Source organism: Styela clava, chromosome 7 (genome assembly GCF_964204865.1).
Source record: "Styela clava chromosome 7, kaStyClav1.hap1.2, whole genome shotgun sequence".
In the NCBI taxonomy this organism is placed as follows: Eukaryota; Metazoa; Chordata; class Ascidiacea; order Stolidobranchia; family Styelidae; genus Styela; species Styela clava.
Genome location: NC_135256.1, coordinates 13,241,976 through 13,261,404, shown reverse-complemented (window position 1 = coordinate 13,261,404; position 19,429 = coordinate 13,241,976). Strand labels below are relative to the sequence as shown.

At 35.0% G+C, this 19,429-nt stretch overlaps 3 protein-coding genes across 3 annotated transcripts; all 3 read left to right on the top strand.

Moving 5' to 3' along the window:
- The first annotated feature begins 2,381 nt into the window (after nt 1-2,381).
- Nucleotides 2,382-4,438, top strand: LOC120327518 (CCR4-NOT transcription complex subunit 9). The gene has a single exon (XM_039393823.2). The coding sequence runs from the start codon at nt 2,450-2,452 to the stop codon at nt 3,353-3,355; it is 906 nt and encodes a 301-aa protein (XP_039249757.1). The 5' UTR covers nt 2,382-2,449; the 3' UTR covers nt 3,356-4,438.
- An 8-nt stretch (nt 4,439-4,446) lies between these two features.
- LOC120327519 (exonuclease mut-7 homolog) lies at nt 4,447-9,134 on the top strand. The gene has a single exon (XM_039393824.2). It carries the CDS (start codon nt 4,447-4,449, stop codon nt 7,714-7,716), a length of 3,270 nt encoding a protein of 1,089 aa, XP_039249758.2. The 3' UTR covers nt 7,717-9,134.
- LOC120327517 (osteopetrosis-associated transmembrane protein 1-like) lies at nt 8,274-16,538 on the top strand. The gene is made up of 8 exons (XM_039393822.2): nt 8,274-9,258; nt 9,596-9,695; nt 10,908-11,065; nt 11,588-11,644; nt 11,994-12,128; nt 13,105-13,263; nt 15,119-15,302; nt 16,334-16,538. Exons 1-8 carry the CDS (start codon nt 9,157-9,159, stop codon nt 16,390-16,392), a joined length of 954 nt encoding a protein of 317 aa, XP_039249756.2. The 5' UTR covers nt 8,274-9,156; the 3' UTR covers nt 16,393-16,538.
- Nucleotides 16,539-19,429: the final 2,891 nt, after the last annotated feature.

Genomic DNA, 19,429 nt, shown 5'->3' with positions numbered 1-19,429 from the left:
ATATATTTATAAAATTTAGTCGTTGGAGGTCGCTTCTCGAAGATGAAGTCAAATGTCTACGGTTGCCACTTGTCAGATCATTCAGAAGCCTAAGTTAAATAAAACGATTAAAATGTAAATTATATAAAAATATAGCTGATATAAAATTGCTGATTGGATTAAATGTGGATAAACTCAACTCCTGGGGGCATATAATGGAATATTTTAACTTGAAGACATCATGGTACCGGTAATGGTACCGGTATGAATTTGCATTTGTTTGGATTTTTATTATAGCCCATTATTCAAATGTATTTGGGGGGGGGGGGGGGGGGATTAAATTGCCAAATTCCCAAAATATAATAGTCTAATTCGATTCTAAAATCTCAATACAAAAGTTCCGTTTGGCATTGGAATATATTTGGCACAAAAGAAAGAAAGCCTGCCTAAAATAAACTCTGAAGGCACAGAAGATGTGTTTGTTCCAATACTTGGATGAATACTGGAATATGGAAATCTATCTTCAATTAAACGTTGACAGGCCGGCAAAAAGGCCTGTAGTTAGTAGGATAGAGAGAGTGAATTTATTGCTTTTTATCAAACCAGAAAAACAAAACGATCATATAGTCTACAAAATAAGAATTCAGAGTTTCGATATACGAATGGGAGGTAACTGGACTAGGCGAATATGTTTTTTTCTTAAAAAACCTTCGACGGATGGCAGAAATCATATAAATATGCATATTTTCAGTGGCGCAGCCAGGGGTGGTGTTAACGATCAACTCTCTTTCAAAATTTTTGGAAGGCCGGAAAAGTCAAATAATAACACATTTGATTGCATTTTTGCTAAAATCGCCGATTGTTTTTGTCAGCGTGATACCGGAAGTCATTTCTGTATTTAGGCCGTAAAACTCCTTTAGGTTCTGTGTTTATTCTCCCTAAATCACATATTTCCCTCAACATGAGTATGTCTTGTGCCACGACAATGATGATAATTACCTTTTCTTGTAACCTCACAGAATTGAGAATCAGTGAGCGTTAATATAAATTCACCGGCGTCGAGATATTAATCGCGTGTAATCGCGTCGACCGTTTCAGAAGGGAATAGGATTTTTGATTTTGAACCCCCTTAAAACCCTTAATTAAAAATTCTGGCTGAGCCCCTGTATATATATATATATATAAACGAAATGCAACATAATAAACTATGATAATGACATAACAATTAGCGGTATCTAGAAAAAAAGGTAAAGCAAAGTGTTAAACTATTTCACTTGAGTTCGGTGGGCTACATCAAATCGTTACCCCCATGAGCCGAGTTTTGGGAACCACTGGATTATAATCATTTTAATGTTTTCCAATAAATGGCAAGAATATTAGTGTAATTACTAATTGTGTTACTATAGTATGACTATTCAAAATATACTTTTCAGTGGGAATATTTGTTTTTGTGTATGAAAATTATCGCAAAAAAATTCTGTCAGCTCAAATTTCCATGATATTTTGCTAGCTTCACAGAAATCCATTCCGATTCTATTTTATCATCATTATTTTTTTACTACAATGTGTACTTTATGGTATTCGGGAGTAAATCATTATATATCTTTGTTAACTTTTTACAGTATTAACATAAGAAAAGCATTATGTATTACACTTTTTATGTTTCGGGCTATTTTCTTCTGTTTTGTGTAAATTCTTCGTTTTAGTGTGGTGTTCATCTGTTTTGTGCTGTAAAAAGATTAACTCCAGCAGATTAACTCATGCAGCTCAAAACTAGCTACTCGTAAAAGTCTATCCTCCCAAAGCAAAGGTTATTACTTATCGATCTTAAGATCGGTAAGTATATTGATAGGTATTTGTCTGTGTGTATGTCTGTGTGTCTGTTAGATGCACGCGATATCTCACGAAAGCGAGATTGAATCTGCTCCAGATTTTGCATGTGCATTCATCTTATCTCGGACCAGAATCCTATTGATTTTGGGCGAATTATGTCGTATAATTAGCGAGTTATCAATCAAATATTGATATAGTGATCTAGATTTTTGTAAAGCGAGAGAATTTTGAAACCCGCCGAGTGTGTGTGTGCGGTGCGCAAGTTACAAGAGCGGATGAATCGAAACTGCAGTTTCTGTTTTGGGGGATCCCCTAACTATCGATCGATAAGTCTTCGGTTTCCAACCGATATTCTCGTTTTATTCATTACATGGATTGACCTATTTGGATAATTAAGATACAAAGGCTTATTTAAGATTTGGTGTAGAAAAAAAAGGCTCCTCCGCCAGTGTCTGTCACATTTTTAGGATGCAAGTGACTGAATAACATATTCTGATGTTTATGAACCGCGATGTCTCCCAATTCCTTTTTTTTTACATCCATCAAATATTTGAAAACTGAAATTGTTTTATTCTACTTTATCGATATAGCTCAATTAACAGAGAATTTTATAAATACAATTCTGATAATTACAATAATGGCTGCTGCTGGACCTATGCATATTTCGGGTGTTAATGCGGGTGCAATTCCTGTAGTAGAGAGGGAAAGCATTTACCGATGGATCAATGAACTATCAAGTCCGGATACGAGAGAGTCTGCTCTTTTGGAGCTGAGCAAGAAACGAGAAACAGTACCTGACCTTGCACCGATGCTTTGGCATTCTTTTGGGACAATAGCAGCATTGTTGCAGGAGATTGTCAATATTTATCCTTCTATCAATCCACCGACGCTGACAGCCCATCAATCAAATCGTGTATGCAATGCCTTAGCATTGCTTCAATGTGTTGCTTCACACCCAGAGACACGAACTGCTTTTTTAACCGCTCACATTCCATTATTTCTTTACCCTTTTCTGCATACTACAAGTAAAACTCGACCATTCGAGTATCTTCGATTAACGAGTCTTGGCGTTATCGGAGCGCTTGTGAAAACTGATGAACAAGAAGTTATTACATTCTTGCTAACAACTGAAATCATACCGCTCTGCTTGAGAATCATGGAGTCTGGGAGCGAATTGTCAAAAACTGTAGCGACTTTTATTCTTCAGAAAATTTTATTAGATGATACTGGTCTTCAATACATTTGTCAAACATATGAGCGCTTTTCACACGTTGCCATGATACTTGGAAAAATGGTTATGTCTCTTTCAAAAGAACCATCTGCACGTTTGTTGAAGCATGTCGTCCGGTGTTATCTTCGACTTTCTGATAATGCTCGTGCAAAAGAAGCTTTGCGTCAGTGCCTTCCAGATCAACTCAAAGATACCACATTTCTTACAGTTCTGAAAGATGACAACACAACAAAAAGGTGGTTGACACAGTTAATTAAAAATCTCCAAGAATCTGGTATCCCAGACCAGAGAGTGATAACAATGCCGCAGTAGCGAATTCAAAATACTAGAACAAATATATTTGAATTGATATCAAGAACTGATATAATATTCCAAAAAATCATACAATAAATGAGTAAATTATTTTTTATTAATAGTGAACCCACATTGAGTTGTATTATAAATATTTAGATTTTTCTCACCATTGTCTTTGCATTTTTCACATGTTCACAAGTCACAACTGGATAAAATTTTAATTATTTTCATTTTTTTAATATTTTCAATCTCTATCCACCTTACTACATAACGGTAGCCATAACCGATATGATGTTTGCTAATCTGGTTGACTTGATATTACCATGAAAATTGCTTAATATGTCTTTTTACACCTATACATGAAACAATTGTTAATATCATATCATTTTTGAATACCCAATATCCTAAATAAGTTTGATGTGAGCTTGTTACTTCTTGGATATCGGTCATAGCAACGCTTTTTTGTATATTTTCTGAACGCACATTGTTAGATATTCCAGTTGCTTTTCTCTGGTATAATTCCCTTTTACTCCCGATATAAACTTGCTATGAGTAAATTCAGTTTAAAGTATTTGGGTCAAATCCATTATGCCCATCTCAAGATCACTGATGCAGATTTACATTTTCAAATTTGTACTGGGCATGGAAAGAATAAAAAGTAGAAATTCAATCCAACTTGATTAACCTCGATTTTGAGCTTCGGGGTCAAATAAAATTTGTCTATATGTCATCAAATGATGAAATTGTCAGGAATAAATACCCTGTAACATTTTTTGTAATAAATCCAATTTTTATTTGCACTATTTTGCAAATTCATTGGTTAGCAATAATCACGAGTCGTGACAATATTTTCTTTTGAATACTTTTGTAGTTGACAAGTATCTTATTGAGCCAATAATCATTACAGTTTTTCTATCTGCAGCTTTCATTTGGCTTATGACAGTGGTATGATGCCGGTCTTTCATTTTGTTGTGAATAGGAATAAATATTGCTTTGTGCCTTGTGTTGAAATTTGATAAAAATGATAATGTTTAGTATGTAATTTGACTATTATTATTTTATTGGTTCTTTATATTAAATAATTGTTATTTTTTTGCCAGATCTAATGTATGTATGTTTATCTCTTGCAAAAAAATTGTTTAAATAATCAAACCATGGAATTTGATCGGCTTGCTATTATGCGAGTATTCCAGGGTGCTTGGGTGTCATTCAGCTCCGGTGACCTGAATAAAACAAAAGAAGCGCTCCAGTCTTTGTTTAATCCAACAAGTGATGTACTTTCTTCTCATGTAGAATTTTTCTCGCATTGCAAAGATTTAAAAAGCAACAAATCTATTGCTCTCTTCACTGCAAAGAATTTAGACGAGTGGTACACAGACCAGACAAAACATGGAAAACTTCCTTGTGTGGTGAACATGGAGTTAAAGCTTGCGATAATGCCAGTAATTGTTGTTGCCCATTCAGCAACTTCAAGCATTCTTATTAAAGTGTTTGAATTAAATAAACCGCCAAATGAATTCTTAAAGCCTTTTATTGACGATTTATTAGCTCAAGAAAAGATAAAAGAAGCCATTTCAGTGGTGATTAAACTCAATATGCAAGATCATTTCACTCTCACTGATATGGCTCTTCCAATGTTGACGCAAAACAAGTTGAATCTCGTTGAAGAGTATTTGATGGGATCAAAGTCGCAGCAAATACAGATTTTGAAGATGATTGATTCTTGGATAGAGACTGGTTTTGATATGATAGAATTTTTTCAAGAACACAATATTTTTCAAATCAGAGGTGAAATTTTAAGACCAAAATTTTTGTCGAAGCTTCTCACAAGATGGTTGAAAGTTTTCCTAAATGTCAATGATCCTTACACTATTGAAGGACAGGAGCTCTGCCCGAATCTGTGCATGCAAAAATCTTTGAATAATTTACGATATTTACTCCATCGACATTATGTTGAAGAGATATCTTCAGTGGAAACAACTCAAGAATTAATATTAAAATCTGTGGGTGATAACAAATGGCTTCAAAAACAACTTGTGGATATACTTGGGACTGTATATGGTGATTGCGACAGTGCAAAACAGTGGGCTAAACTATATGAAATTAATCCAGAGCCTTTCACTGAATATTTCAATAGCGCTGCAAACATTAGTGGTAGCCCTAACGAGCCTGAGTCAGCGTGGGAATGTAGTGTTCCCGAAGTAGCCAATAAGTCTGGTTCAGATCAAAAGGTAACATCACAGGTTGCCACATTTCAAAAAAGAATGCATGAAACAAGTGAAGAAAATTGGTACAGTATAAACCTACCCCTGGATCAAGTACATTTTGTTAATTCATCAGAATTGCTTGATCAATGCTCACAGAAAGTTATGAAATGTGAAGTCCTGGGTGTTGATTCTGAGTGGACACCAGATTTTATAAGGAGTGGGGGCGTTTCAGTTGCTTTGTTGCAAATTGCGTCATCTGATTGCGCATATTTGCTAGATGTGTTATATTTCTGTAATTCAGGAGAAAACGTTAAAACAGCTTTTGCTGATTTTATCAGAAGCCTTTTTTTGTCAAAAAATATTTTAAAAATTGGTTTTGGTATTAATGAAGATTTACGTAAATTAGCAACTGCAATTCCTGAACTTGGTAACGATATGAAAAATACTATTCGAGTGATGGATTTGTGCACAGCAGTACGACACTTAGAACGGATATATCCGCAGGTTTTTAACTTTCCAGAAGAAACATTAAATTCTGTTGAAGTTGATATGCCTTGTGCAAAGAAAGAGACTGGTCTGAGCAAATTGGTACATCGTTGCTTGGGAAAGCCTTTAAATAAATGTGAACAAATGTCAGATTGGGAGCGAAGGCCGTTGAGACAATCACAAGTAATATATGCTGCTCTTGATGCTTATGTTTTACTGGAATTATATAATTTCTTAGATTCACAGATGAAACTTGAGGGCATAGAACATACCCTTGAGACTATCAAAGATATGAAAATTATGAAACGTAAAGCTAAGTCTACTCAAAAGACTAAAGCAAATACCAGTAATAGTGATTCTGTTAAAAGTTGTGAAGCAAAACAGCAAAATATTGAAAGGGATATAATACGTCCATTTCAATTTAAAGTTGTTTGCGATAACATGCTGCAGGGCCTTGGTCGGCAATTACGTTGTTGTGGGGTTGATGTCAGAATTCTGTCAAATTTTGAAGATCATGATGCAGCTGCAGAAATTGCAACCAGAGAAAACAGAATTATTTTAACGTCAGGAACCCCCTATCAATATCTATCATCTCAAGTTCCAATTGGGAATTGCTTTGATGTACCATGTGGAGAAAAAGCAAAGGAGCAAGCAGCTATAGTTTTAGAACATTTTAACGTAAAAGTCACACCGATGGATGTATTCAGTCGTTGTCAAATATGCAACGGAAATAAATATTTAAAAGTATCTCCAGAACTTATGGGAAAATGCATCAAGAAAAGGCTTCAACTGTTATCTGGGAATCCTGTAGACTCAAAACCTGGTAAAAAGGCTACTGCAATTCCCTGGGCGGATTTGCGACCTCTACAAGTCAAATCTCACAGTACCAACGTGGGACGTGGTAGGCATATGCAAGATCAAAAAGCATCTGAGAAGCTGAGGTATCCACGTGGTATTGGTCGCGGAAGGGCTTTGAGGGAGAAAAACGTTTCAAACAATTCATTGGACGAAAATACAAATTCACACGCACAAACTCCTGTGGAAAGTACTAATGAGCAAAGCAATAAAAAAAGGACGAAGAATTACGAATACAGTGAATATGATGATGAAGACGATGAATTACTAGTGGTTTGTTCTACATCGCCTGATAAACCATCAAAATCTTCTGAATTTGAGCCGATCGAATCAGCATCATCTTCTGAAGATAGATCACACAAGGAAAAAAGTGACGGCTGTACTTCGACATCTTCTGATAAATTTACTTTTATGGATAAAGATTCTGAATTATCTTCACCTCAGTTTGAAAGCGATGATATTATTCCTTCTGAAATATGTAAGGGTATCATGAACAGCGGTCAAAAAAGTAAAAATACTACAATAATAACTGGTGCTTGGGGCAGTAATAAAGATGGTGTATTACCATATATTATAAATCCTGATTCTATATGTACACAAGGTTCTATTAATTTAGTGAATGTTACTATTGTTTCAACTGATAATACAAATAGCGACAGTTCTTCTATTGATGGTGTGGCAGTTCCATTGCAATGTGAACAAGTTCCTCAAAATATGGTCAGTCGAGTCAAGGTTTTTTATTGTTGTGTCAAATGTGGTAAAGTATTTTGGGAAGGTCGTCACTTTGCACATGTTTTGGATCAGTTTTCCAATATTTTGCATGATACATGAGTCAAAATTGGCTATTATTATGATCTTAATTTTGTGCAGTTACTTTTTGGTAATTTCTGACTTTCTATATTTCTTGACGGCTCTGTCCATTGAAGTCATATTTTGCTGCAATTTTGTAATATTTTTACAGTTTTGCATGGGTGTTTTTTTGGTTGATTTTTGTTGTCGCTAGAGATATCCAGTGATGCTAGTTTGAGAAAAATTTGAAAAAATTTAATCAATGAATTTATTTAAATAAAATTTACTTTTGAACCAGCAGCATCTATACTAAGCCTGACTGGGCCGAATTGAAAATAAAGAATAGTAAACTTTCTCAGCGATAAATGAGTGAGTGAGTAGGCGTGACCATGCTATGAGCAAATTACCTCAACAAAAGTACAGGTCATTTTAAGGCTAGCATAATTTGAATATCTTTGGGCAAAAAAATTCATATATATATATTTATTGAAACACAAATATGTTTCCAGTGCAAACATTTTATTTTGATTACTGCTTTTTTGTGCTGTAATTGTGAATGTTTTGTTCCGTATTAGTTTCAATTAATAATTTCATTTTGATGTTATGCATTTAATGTAGTGTCAAAAATGTTATTTCAAAAAAATCTATTGGTGAGAATATTATTTCGCCAAATGGAAACAAAATTACTTTTCACAAGATTAATATAATATGATGTTATAATAGCATAGCTCATTTATAATATTTATCATGAGGAGTAAAATAAGATCTAGTCTGGACTATCAAAATCTGTATCGTCTAAAACTAGTAGCTAAATTGATTGGATATTATCCTTGATTGAATGGTAATTTTATTTATTTTCATTTGGAAATTTTATTCTGAAAATTGACATCAAATATTCATACCATTCAATATGTAAAAAACATCTAGACTTTTCTGCACTGCAAAATTCTATATTATAGGAACTGGCAATGAATGAAAACTCGAGTATATCTGATATTCCTAATTCAAAAATATTTCACAATTTCGATAATAAATTTCTATTGGTCATCCCTGATCAAGATGTATCAAATTTATTACTTATCGATCTTGATCGGTAAGTATGTTGATAGGTATTTATCTGTTTGTTTGTCTGTTACACACTTTCGTATGTTACGCAATATCTCGCGAAAGCGAGGTTGAATCTGCTCCGAATTTTGCAAGTGCATTCATCATCTCTCGGACCAGAAGCCTATTGATTTATGTCGTATAATTAGAGAGTTATTAATTGATTAGTAATGGGACACACGGTGTCGCTATTGAGTCAGAGCGAAGGATATACGCTGCTAGATCGATAAGTCGGAAGGTCTCTGATCGCTATCTCGTTTATTTATTATGCAGTTTCACTTCATTCCAGTGTTAGTTTATGTATTTCTCGAACCACATACCGCTATTTTCAAATTTCTTTTGTTCTGATTTACAGAGGTTACTGCTATAAAAATATAAATGATGATGGCTTGTGATAAACTTTTTCCTATATTCGTGGTCTTATTTTACTTCACATTCATCACTGGAGTTTATTCAAGTGGAAATATGTTCCATAATAGTGTGAGTATGGTTTCGTTTTCTAACCTCAATGTAGTTATTTATCAAGATTTCCAAAAAACTGTATATATCTCTGCGGATGATACACTGCAATATAAGTAATACTCATGCACATTTTGGCGCTCTCTCTCTCTATATATATACCGTAGATGAAAGATGTTTTGTTGTATTATTTATGTGGTCAATTTTAGTTTCTCTTTATGTGACCGCTACCTGTAGTTGCTGCAGAACCGTTAATTCTCTTGAAATAAGATCTAAATCATATATTGGCATGACATTATTAGTTAGAAATTCAACTGTAATGGTAATGAATATATGTTTTAATAAATTAATTATACAGGGGGCAGACCACTCGGAAGAGACATTATTTTCTGGTGCATTGGGGAATGTTGTTTTTGCAGAGGAATCATGGGTGAAGGGACGAACTGATCCATCTGGAGGTAAAGTAAAATTAACTGTTCCAAAAATTCAAATTTATAAGTAACCAACCATTGTAAGTAAATTATATCCATACCCTGAATCGCGGAAAGTATCGTGTGTAGTGCAGGGCTTGTTCAAAATTACAATGGCTCCAGCGCTGTAGCTTCCTTTTTCATATTGGATATGGCTCAATAGCCATTGAGGTTTTTAAGCGTGACCAGTGACCACAATCATAAAACATCAGCCCCAATACAATTTCGACTCGAAACTATGATAAAAAGGTTTTCTAATTTTAAAATCAAACTTTTAAATATGTAATTTCAAGTTGAAACTTTTAACTTCTTGTATTAGGTTTTGGAAAAATTTTTAATGGTAAAAAATAATAAGTTAGGAGCTGCAGCCACTGAACTGTCTAGTTAATCCATCTATTATGGTAAGCTTGATTCCAGCTCTATGAAAACGGGGCGGCAGTTCCAACTCCCCTAATTTTAGTTAAATTTGACCTGATCGATGCTATTATAAAGTTAAAAATTAAATGTGAGATGTTATAACAGTGATTGATTGTCATATACAGTTATCATACTGCCTTTAGATAAGTGGAAAAATGTGGAATAATGGATGAGGTGTTACCGGTAATAAATATAGTCTGTGGATTGTTCAAAAATAGCTAGCTCACAAGCCTATGGACCTTTCCCCGACCTTTGACCCCCGAAAAATTCTTCCTATACTTTACCATTGCAAAATTTTCGAGGCTATTTTAAGAGTGCTTTTGCGAGTTGGCGCATGTAAAATGAGGTATGTGTTTCAAACCATCAATATGGTTCATCGCTTACAACAATCTGTTTTTTTAAAAGTACCAGTAACGAATTTTAGCCCAGTCTATCACGGCTATTTCTACACTATTTTTTTATTACTGCAATTAAATTAAAACTCCTAGGAAGACAGAGTGATCGTTGAATTATCTGATTTATATTTAAGTTTCCGAAACACAACAGAAAACTAACGAATAGAGTTTAAAAACGTGAGAACGAGGTAATGTTTACGACCATGCTTGAAAATCTGTCTGAGTGAGAAAAGTGTCTGAGCGGATGCGAAAATGGAGCATTGTTACGTCACTTTTTGCATCTTGCTGATTGGCCAATATCACGAAGTAAACAAGGAAGTCGATGCTCGAGGAAAGGTCCATAATAACTACTTTGGTTGGATAATTACAATTTTGTTTTTAAATGAAGGAATCTCAGAAAAATGTATGAAGCTTTTGGACTCATTCAGCAATTCAACATCAGATTTTTTAACTTGCATATTGAATTATTCAAGACCTTTGCATTATTGTGAAAAATGTGTTAGTGAATTTGTTGATGTATTGAACACATATGCTGCAATATGCTCTGTAAGTAGTTTGATTTTTAGGTATTGCTATCTGTTATATTTATCGGAGTTCTTTAGTTGAATTGAAAGTTTGGGTCCACCACTATTCTCACATATAATTGCCTTTAAAATGAATAAGCTGCAATACGCATTATTTATCGCAAGACTCTCGGCTACATATTCTGGGTACTTATGGTCATAGTCACAGTTGGTAATGAAAATTTTTTGCCGTGGGGTGATTTTATCTGTATTATAACTTTTGCGTAAAGTTGTATTTTCATTTTCCACTTTTATACTTATTGTTATTTGCGGTATCGTGTACCCATATACTGCCACTATCTCTCTGCCTGTGTTCGGCGATCCGTATGTAAGATTACTCTAGCAGGAATCATATTGGCAATATGGAGTTGAGCAAAATTGCTGTACTGGTTCTATTGGAACTTTGCGGAATAAAATTTTAAAAAAGTATGATGCAAGAATATTATCTCACTAACCTGTTGGGGATTGTTTTTGTAATGTGAAAAACAAGTATTATTTCATTTAGGATGGTGAAAATGGAACAACCTGTCAAGATGAGTTGTTGCGTGCAGATAATGTTCAGGTTAGTGTTGCCGTACTATAGTGGTGAGTTGAAATGTTTATGGATTTTGGAGAAGTAACTCACTGCTCAGTTTTCTGGCCCTACAACATCCACACTTATTTATTGAAACCAAGGCACTGGCTCCAGCTCTAAACTCTGAGAAAATTCAATTTGAAAACTTTGGCATATGCAATCTTTCTTCACTTGTCTATTTACTACGCTTAGTCTATGTATGTTTTAAAATTCTGATTTGTGTTATCAGTATTGAATGATTTACTGTTCCCTCGAGGACAAATGTGCTATCCAACTCATCTTGATTTTTTTACATTAAAATATTTATTATTTTTATCCTAACAAATTTTGTACACAGGTCATTTTACTGGCTTATGATTTTGTTGAAACTGTATGGGACAAGTCCACATGTCATAACTGTTACAACTCTTCTGTGAACAAAAATGGTACTACAGAGTATAAACCAACTGAAGAAACACTTTTGATGCTGGATGTTGGTGAAATTATTCTTTCTATTTCCCTAATGTATTCCTAAAAAATTTTCTCATGATGCTTTGCAGTCAGTCCATGGCATCACAATAGAAACCTGTTTGCAATTATTATAATCACTAGTACTGATACTTATCATTTTTCAGATTGATGATTTCTGAAATTCTATGTGTATTGTTGTTTTTGCATTCAAGCATTTAGTAAAGATTGGCTAACAAAGTTAATGACACCATTTATAATTTATGTGGTATTACTGCTTAGTGCTTACTATAAAAAAACTATACAACTTACTATAAAAAAGTGCTCAGCGCTGTGGTGCATTGTGCGAAGCGTGAGGTATACGTTTGCTTCAGTGCCTCCGATTATCCTGCGTGGGTTTGCAGCTTCGAATCTTGTGTGAGATAATTATGTGAGAGAGAATTTCTGGACTTGGGGATTCGCGTGATCGCTGGTAGGGGACCGCTTCCTCCACCACCAAGTCCATGCATTTGAAACAAACAAGTGGCTAACTAATCCAATACCCAATATGATCTGGTAACAAGAGGCCGTGGTTTGTCATTTGATGAAGCCTCCTTAGCGACTTTCCTCTCCCTTAGGATAAATTGTATTGTAAATTGTCCTGGTTGAGATATATCTCCTTCTTGTTTATCCATATACAACATTCAAATTGCAGTATATTGTAACACATTGCATTCAATGTCAAATGTTTCTATACAACTACAAAATGAGTGTAGGATTTTTATATAGTCTTTACAGACTATACTCTATATTTTAGTCATGCGGTCAAATATTCAATTACTTTTCAGAAGTCTTATCTTCTTAGTAATCAGGTTTTGTTGTGGAAAATTTGTAAGGAAAAATAGCTGTATGACTTCTTTCCAATACTGATTCCTTATGACCATACTTTGGCAATGGACAAAGAGTTTGAATTTCTACATACTTTATTTTAATGCCTTTTCAGTTTCTTGCTTTTCATTTAGGAAATTGATGAAGTACAAAAATGCTTCCAAGATTTTGCTGAAGATACTGCAGACAATGCTACAGTTTGTGATGTTTGCAAGAAATTATATTCAAATGCAAATAAATATTATAATATGTTGGATGAAGAAGGAAAATTATGCAGCGACTTGAAGGATTCTGTTAGTATTATTATTACTTTTTGATTTCTTCCATACAAACTTTGTAACATTTGTGTCATGAATATCAGAAAAAAATGTCTTAAAATTTTTTTACTCATTTTCTAAATGTGAAAATCAATACCACTGATTGCAATTCCTGGCTATGAATTACTTCAAGTCTTGCAGTACCAGAGCCTGTCTGCATTTGTGGTATTAGCAGGAGTATGGATATTTATCTGTTACCGCTTTTTTTTTCTTTATTTAATATTAAAGGTATATATCAGGGGTGGGCAAAAATGTTTAGTATAAGAGCCGCATGCGACAAGTCATAAATATGTGAGAGCCGCATAATATATTAATAATATTAGAATACCGCGAACTGAAAAGAACTTTACATACACAAGCGTATAATAACAATATTGCAAAGTATATATTGCGAGGCCATATTAGAAGTAGTTGACTTGTGTGTTCCCATCCTATCTGAAGTTTTTAAAAGTGTTGGTGATATGTGCCAACTGCCAACACAGCAACAAACATTTGATCATTGTGATGTAAGATTTGTTGTTTGACTGATTTAACTTCAAATTCCACACTACGATTTTCATACTAAAACATGATTTGTCTTAATCATCGATGAAAACTTCTTCAAACGCTTAATAATTAAAAAAACTGTTACGCTACAGTTTATCTTTAATAATTATTGCTAGCAAGGAGAGGCGCATGGAAATTCCGGCGAGCCGCGGTTTGCCCACCGTGGTATATATATATATGTACTTGTGTGTGTGAGTAAGGATGGGGTTTCAAAATCGGAAATTCCCATTGCCGTCTGTAATAGTCACCGCGATTACGTGCTCGTTAAAAGAGCCGCCTTTTCAGCTGTAATGATTTTTCCGTCGCGTAAAATATTCAATCCATGACGACTACGAGATGCGAAAATGTCCTTATATATTAATTTAATTGTGTACAACGTAACTCGCGGTTGCCACTTCTTACGTCAAAATAAAAACCTTTCATACAGTAAAATACGACGACGATCTGTAGACATAAATATATTAGATAAGCTGCCTGATGTATTTAGTTTTGACACGTAATTTTGCAATCTTGCAAAGTGGTAATCGCTGTGAGAAAATTTCGAGAAATGATATAAAATCCCGTATGGTACAATTTTACTTCATACAATGGAATACATATAAAGTATATATGCCAGTAAATCAAAAATACATATTCACCGCCTCGCAATCCACGCCGAACAGTCGCCACTCCGATTATTTTTTAAGATGAAACCTCTCGAAAATCCGTAAATCTGCTGCAAAATCTCAAGAAGTGAAATTTATTTCAGTACAATAAAAATTGTAAAAAAATTGATTGAATATACCGGTACTTTAGATTAATTATCTTATATATCATCCCAACCCGGAATAAAAAAATCGTGTTTCCAACCTTGTTTAATGTTAAAACAAAATTTTTGACCGGCAATTTTAAAGTAATGGATAAAAAGGCACACCCCGCCCACAATTGACCGTGTTTCGATTTTAGGGACGATATGTTTGTAAACGCCGACTAACCATAATGTGTGCCGTAGGCATACGAAATTTTGCAATCTTCAATGCCTAAAAAAGCGCTTTTAGACTGTCGCGGGCCTCAACAAAACTTATTTGTTTACGGTTTTATTTTCAGCATTTTATATATTTTTATTTATATACCCCCCCCCCCCCCCCCCTGGCTGCGCCACTGACTGCAATTGATGTGCAATTAACTAGGAACCAGTGCAGGTATTCAGCATCATCCACACATCCAAAAACGGAACTTGCTTTGCTTCCAGCTTATTGCTTATTGTGTGGAAATTGATTCTTGTTGAATTTCTTTCAAACTTTAGATGAATTACACAAGAAGAATGTGGAGTAAAAAGTTCAAATGTACAGTGGCACAACGTAATGATTTGGTTATATATGGGATGGCTGTAGCCGTTGGATTTTTCCCTGTTATATTATATGTTGGTGCTTTTGTTTATGGCAAATTACAGGAGAAGAAATGTAAAAGCACCAGGCAGAGAGCAACAGGTGGAGACTACTAAGATACCACTAGGCACTAATATTGCAAATTATGTAGTTGAACAGTAGTAGAGCAGCAATGTTCCCTCTAATTTTTTGTAGTATGTGTGCGCAGAAATTTTGGTGTGTGCGCATTTTTTTGGAAATGACTAATATTTGTGCAAAAACCAATGAAGAAATTTTGGCGTTGTAATGGGGTAATAAGTGGGCCAACAACAAACTTTCGCAACCTGCCAACTGAGCACATTGTTACATTACATCGAAATACGTCTGTGCGCAGTAAATCTATGCGTGTGCGCAGCCTCTGAAAGCTGTGTGCGCGCGCACACCTTAGAGGGAACACTGTAGAGCAGTATTATGTAGTTGAATTATGTAGAACATTTTTGTGTCCTGATATAATTTGTTTAAATATGTCTCGTGAATGTAGTTCATCATTTGGTTTGGAATTTATGTTAACTTGACCAAATAATACATTACTGCCATTATCGAAATAAAAGCAGTAATCACCTTTTAATCTCATTGGCTCCCTTTTGTCATAATACTCTATGAGACGTGAAAAAGAATCTTCGGTTGAATTATTTTACTCAAATTAATTTTAAAAGTAAGGTTTCAATTTAGATTATGGAAGATGGTTAATTTAACCTAACTAAAAGGTATCAAGTAGCTTGATTTCAAAATGTGATAGAGCTCTTGAAATATCTCTGCAGTCCTTTTGAGCATGTTTGGCCCGGAAATTTATATATTTCCGCCTCCAAAACATATTTATTTTCAAATATATTCAATGGATCTCTTTCCAGATAGCGAAATAAAGACCAATATCAATTTGAAATTCAAATTAATTTATTAAAATGTTATTCACAAAAGCTCTAACAATATCACAAATATCTTATTTTATCAAAGTAACAGGTTCCTGCAGTTTCTTGAAACATATATTAATGTCTACATTTGTAGTGTTCATGACTCCGTTTCTAGATATAGAGATTGCTCTTGGTTAAAGGTATAATTTTCAGCGGCGTTTAGTTTCTTTTTTATATTTACAGGGTCTTCACGGCAAAGAGTTATACTGAGTGAAAGTGTGAATCCTGAGAGTGAATCGTAGACCACCGGAATGTCGAAATAATGAAAAGACGAAAGTATTCCCTGCCGTCATTATTATCACTGTGAATTCCAGCATTTAGTTTGATCTAAGTCACTCTTATCCTCCTTTATTTATACATCTTTATTAAATGCTGAATTGTTACTGAATTTCTTTTTTCGTTGGCTATGATTTGTCATACTCCTAAATGTGTTATAATCCATCACTGTGGAACTTTAACAGATAGAATGGTATTTCGAATATGGCTCAGCGGTGTGGGGTTTGGAATACGCTCGCACCGTCGATTGCCCTGCGTGGGTTCGGATCCCATGGGAGATTATTATATGCAAGAGGATGGCTGGTCGGTTAGGGGCTTCCTCTACCATCAAGCCCATTCCCTCGAAATGACTAACCGGCCAACTAAACCCATACCCGACATGGATTGGTAATCTGACGAGAGGCCGTGGTTCGCCATGTGATTAGGACCTCTTATCGCCTTTCTCCGGGACAAATATTCAAATCCTATGTTTGCGTTGTCTTTATTCGATATAGTGAATATATGATTTAGAATGTTTAGATATAAAAATGTATTATCCTAATCATTAAAATTGACCTATATCTACCTCTCACTCTTCCAAAATAGGAACTCGATCAAAACAATTTTTTCTTCTGTATTCTGTATTATTGAAATCAATATTTTATGAATGTACATATTATATTCCCATATAAATTTATAACTGGTCGCCGAATTAATCGCTTCGTTTGAATTTGCTTCTTTGCGAGGGTTGGATGGGATTTCGTGTTTATTCCGGTGAGACAAAATTGATGAAAACCGTTTATTTGAAAATTCCAAGGACTCCATTGATTTCGGGCTTCGTTGCAGACCGTATAACTATAAAAGGACGGAAAAAATTGTATATGTTTATTTTGACTCCATAATCCGCTTAAAAGACGATAAAATAATTGATGAACAAAATAAATAAAACTGATACAGAATCGGGGAAGCGAGCAAAACCTAAGTAGGGTTTAAAACGTGCAGGTTATAGATTTTAAGGTGTTGTCAAAAGAAATGGTAAGCGTTCGCCCACTCAAAAAAGCGCGGCCAATGCATCACACTGGTAATAAGTGGCATGTCAAACTTTTCTGCTGTCCGGGGCGATTTTCCACGGCCTCTCGTCCGGTTACCATTCCAAGTCGGGTATGGGATTAGTTATATTGTTTGTTTTCGGAAGCATGGACTTGGTGGTGGAGGAAGCCGTAACCGACCAGCGGTTACGTGAACCACCCAAGGACGGCGAGGAGTCCAGCAATCCTCTCGCACATAACCATCTCTGCATGGGATGCGAACCCACGCAGAGTAATTAGAGGTGCGGTGGCGAGCGTATTCCTAACGCTTAGCCCGTTGAGCCACACCGCCGCGCCAACGTAATTTCGCGAGATGAACTGAGTTTGGCACACAAGTGTGATTTTATTAGCACTTCGAAGCAACACATTAACGATCACAAAATTAAGTAAAAACTGTATTTTTTTCGTTTAAGTGCGCCGTGAGCCCGTTTCCCCGATAGTTTGGCGCCTCACGAACAAAAAGTTTGGGTAATGCCTACAGAAATCAAAGTCAACCTTGTCTTTTTGTGAAGTGCTTTTTTCAATGTGTGATCTGACTTCTAGTCATTCAGTGGTGTAATTTATATATATACTTTAATTCGATTGCGATCGAGTAGAGTAGCCAGAAAAGGCTTATTAATGGAAAATCAAAGGATTGGTATTCACTTTAGAATAGGGTGACCATACGTCCTCCTTTTGGAGGATTTGTCCTCACTTTTCGTTAAAAATTTTATGTCCTCCGAGGACGCTCTAAAAAGTCAAAATGTCCTCCTTTTTTATGGAATCAAATATTTAAAATTCTTTTAGGACATAATCAACATTTTATGATGGGTTAAGAAAATTTTAAAGTAAGTAGAAAGTTGTCATTACCAATACACATATGACAAGAAAGGCATTGAGATACCATATAGGTTCATAAATACCCTAATAAACCCCGAATACAAATTGGGTTCAAAATATCTTCGGTTGTTATGGGTCTACACGTGTCTCACAATAAATTCTGTTACGTAAAGAATATGATCGTCAAAACAGCTGTTTTGACTAATTCAGTGAAGGTCACGGGCCGTAGGTTGCTGACCCCTGCGCTAAGTCATATGGTAGACTATGTCAATTCCGACAAAAATCCATGAAAAAACGCTCTAATCCGCATTCGAATGCAGTTTGGGAAACGACTGAGATACCGACATTTTTGAGGTATCATATCATCTCCAAAGAGCAATTATAATACAGCGAAAGATTAATGGTGCCAGTGCCTTTGTGAAACAACAATGACTATTTCCACGCTGCATATTGGTATCTAAGGTTACACCACAGAGATCATTTTTTATAACCACGCACAAAATTAGTTTCTTTATTGTGAGTTATAATTGCGCTCCTAATTTCAGCCGTTGAATGGGGGTTTAAAGGGAACTTGTACAATAGCTTCCGGGGTTTGGCAGACTCGCAAATGTTAAGAACCACTGCTCAGTGTTAAATGCATACTTGTTCATCACCTAAAAATCGTGTTGTTCCGCAATTATCTTTTACGTCATTGCATCTTGTATTTAGCAATTTGGTGGAGTTTCGATTTTAGCAGAAAATTACGTCAGTAGACACAGTAAATTAAGCCGAAAAAAAAAATTTTTTTTTTTCTACCCATCTACTGAAGCAAAAGTATTCATGCTTTAGATTTGATAGCGAAGCGGAGTGCATTACTTGTGGCTACAGTTGCTCGTTGCCAAGACAAGAATGCATTATGGACCTTTCCCCGACCTTTGACCCCCGAAAATTCTTTTTATACTTTACCATTGCAAAATTTTCGGGACTATTTTGGGAGTAATTTTGCGAATTGGCGCCTGTAAAATGGAGTATGTGCTTCAAACCATCATTATATTCATCGCGTACGTCGTACAACAATATGTTTTTTAAAAGTACCGGTAAATAATTTTAGCCTAGTCTATCACAGCTATTTCTACAC

Excerpts from the sequence above, each read along its gene's own strand:
- LOC120327518 (XM_039393823.2), top strand. The coding sequence starts at position 2,450 with ATGGCTGCTGCTGGACCTATGCATATTTCGGGTGTTAATGCGGGTGCA.
- LOC120327519 (XM_039393824.2), top strand. The coding sequence starts at position 4,447 with ATGTATGTTTATCTCTTGCAAAAAAATTGTTTAAATAATCAAACCATG.
- LOC120327517 (XM_039393822.2), top strand. The coding sequence starts at position 9,157 with ATGATGATGGCTTGTGATAAACTTTTTCCTATATTCGTGGTCTTATTT. Across the intron at positions 9,696-10,907 it reads ACGAACTGATCCATCTGGAG|GAATCTCAGAAAAATGTATG; the intron begins GTAAAGTAAAAT and ends TTTTAAATGAAG. Across the intron at positions 12,129-13,104 it reads AAACACTTTTGATGCTGGAT|GAAATTGATGAAGTACAAAA; the intron begins GTTGGTGAAATT and ends CTTTTCATTTAG.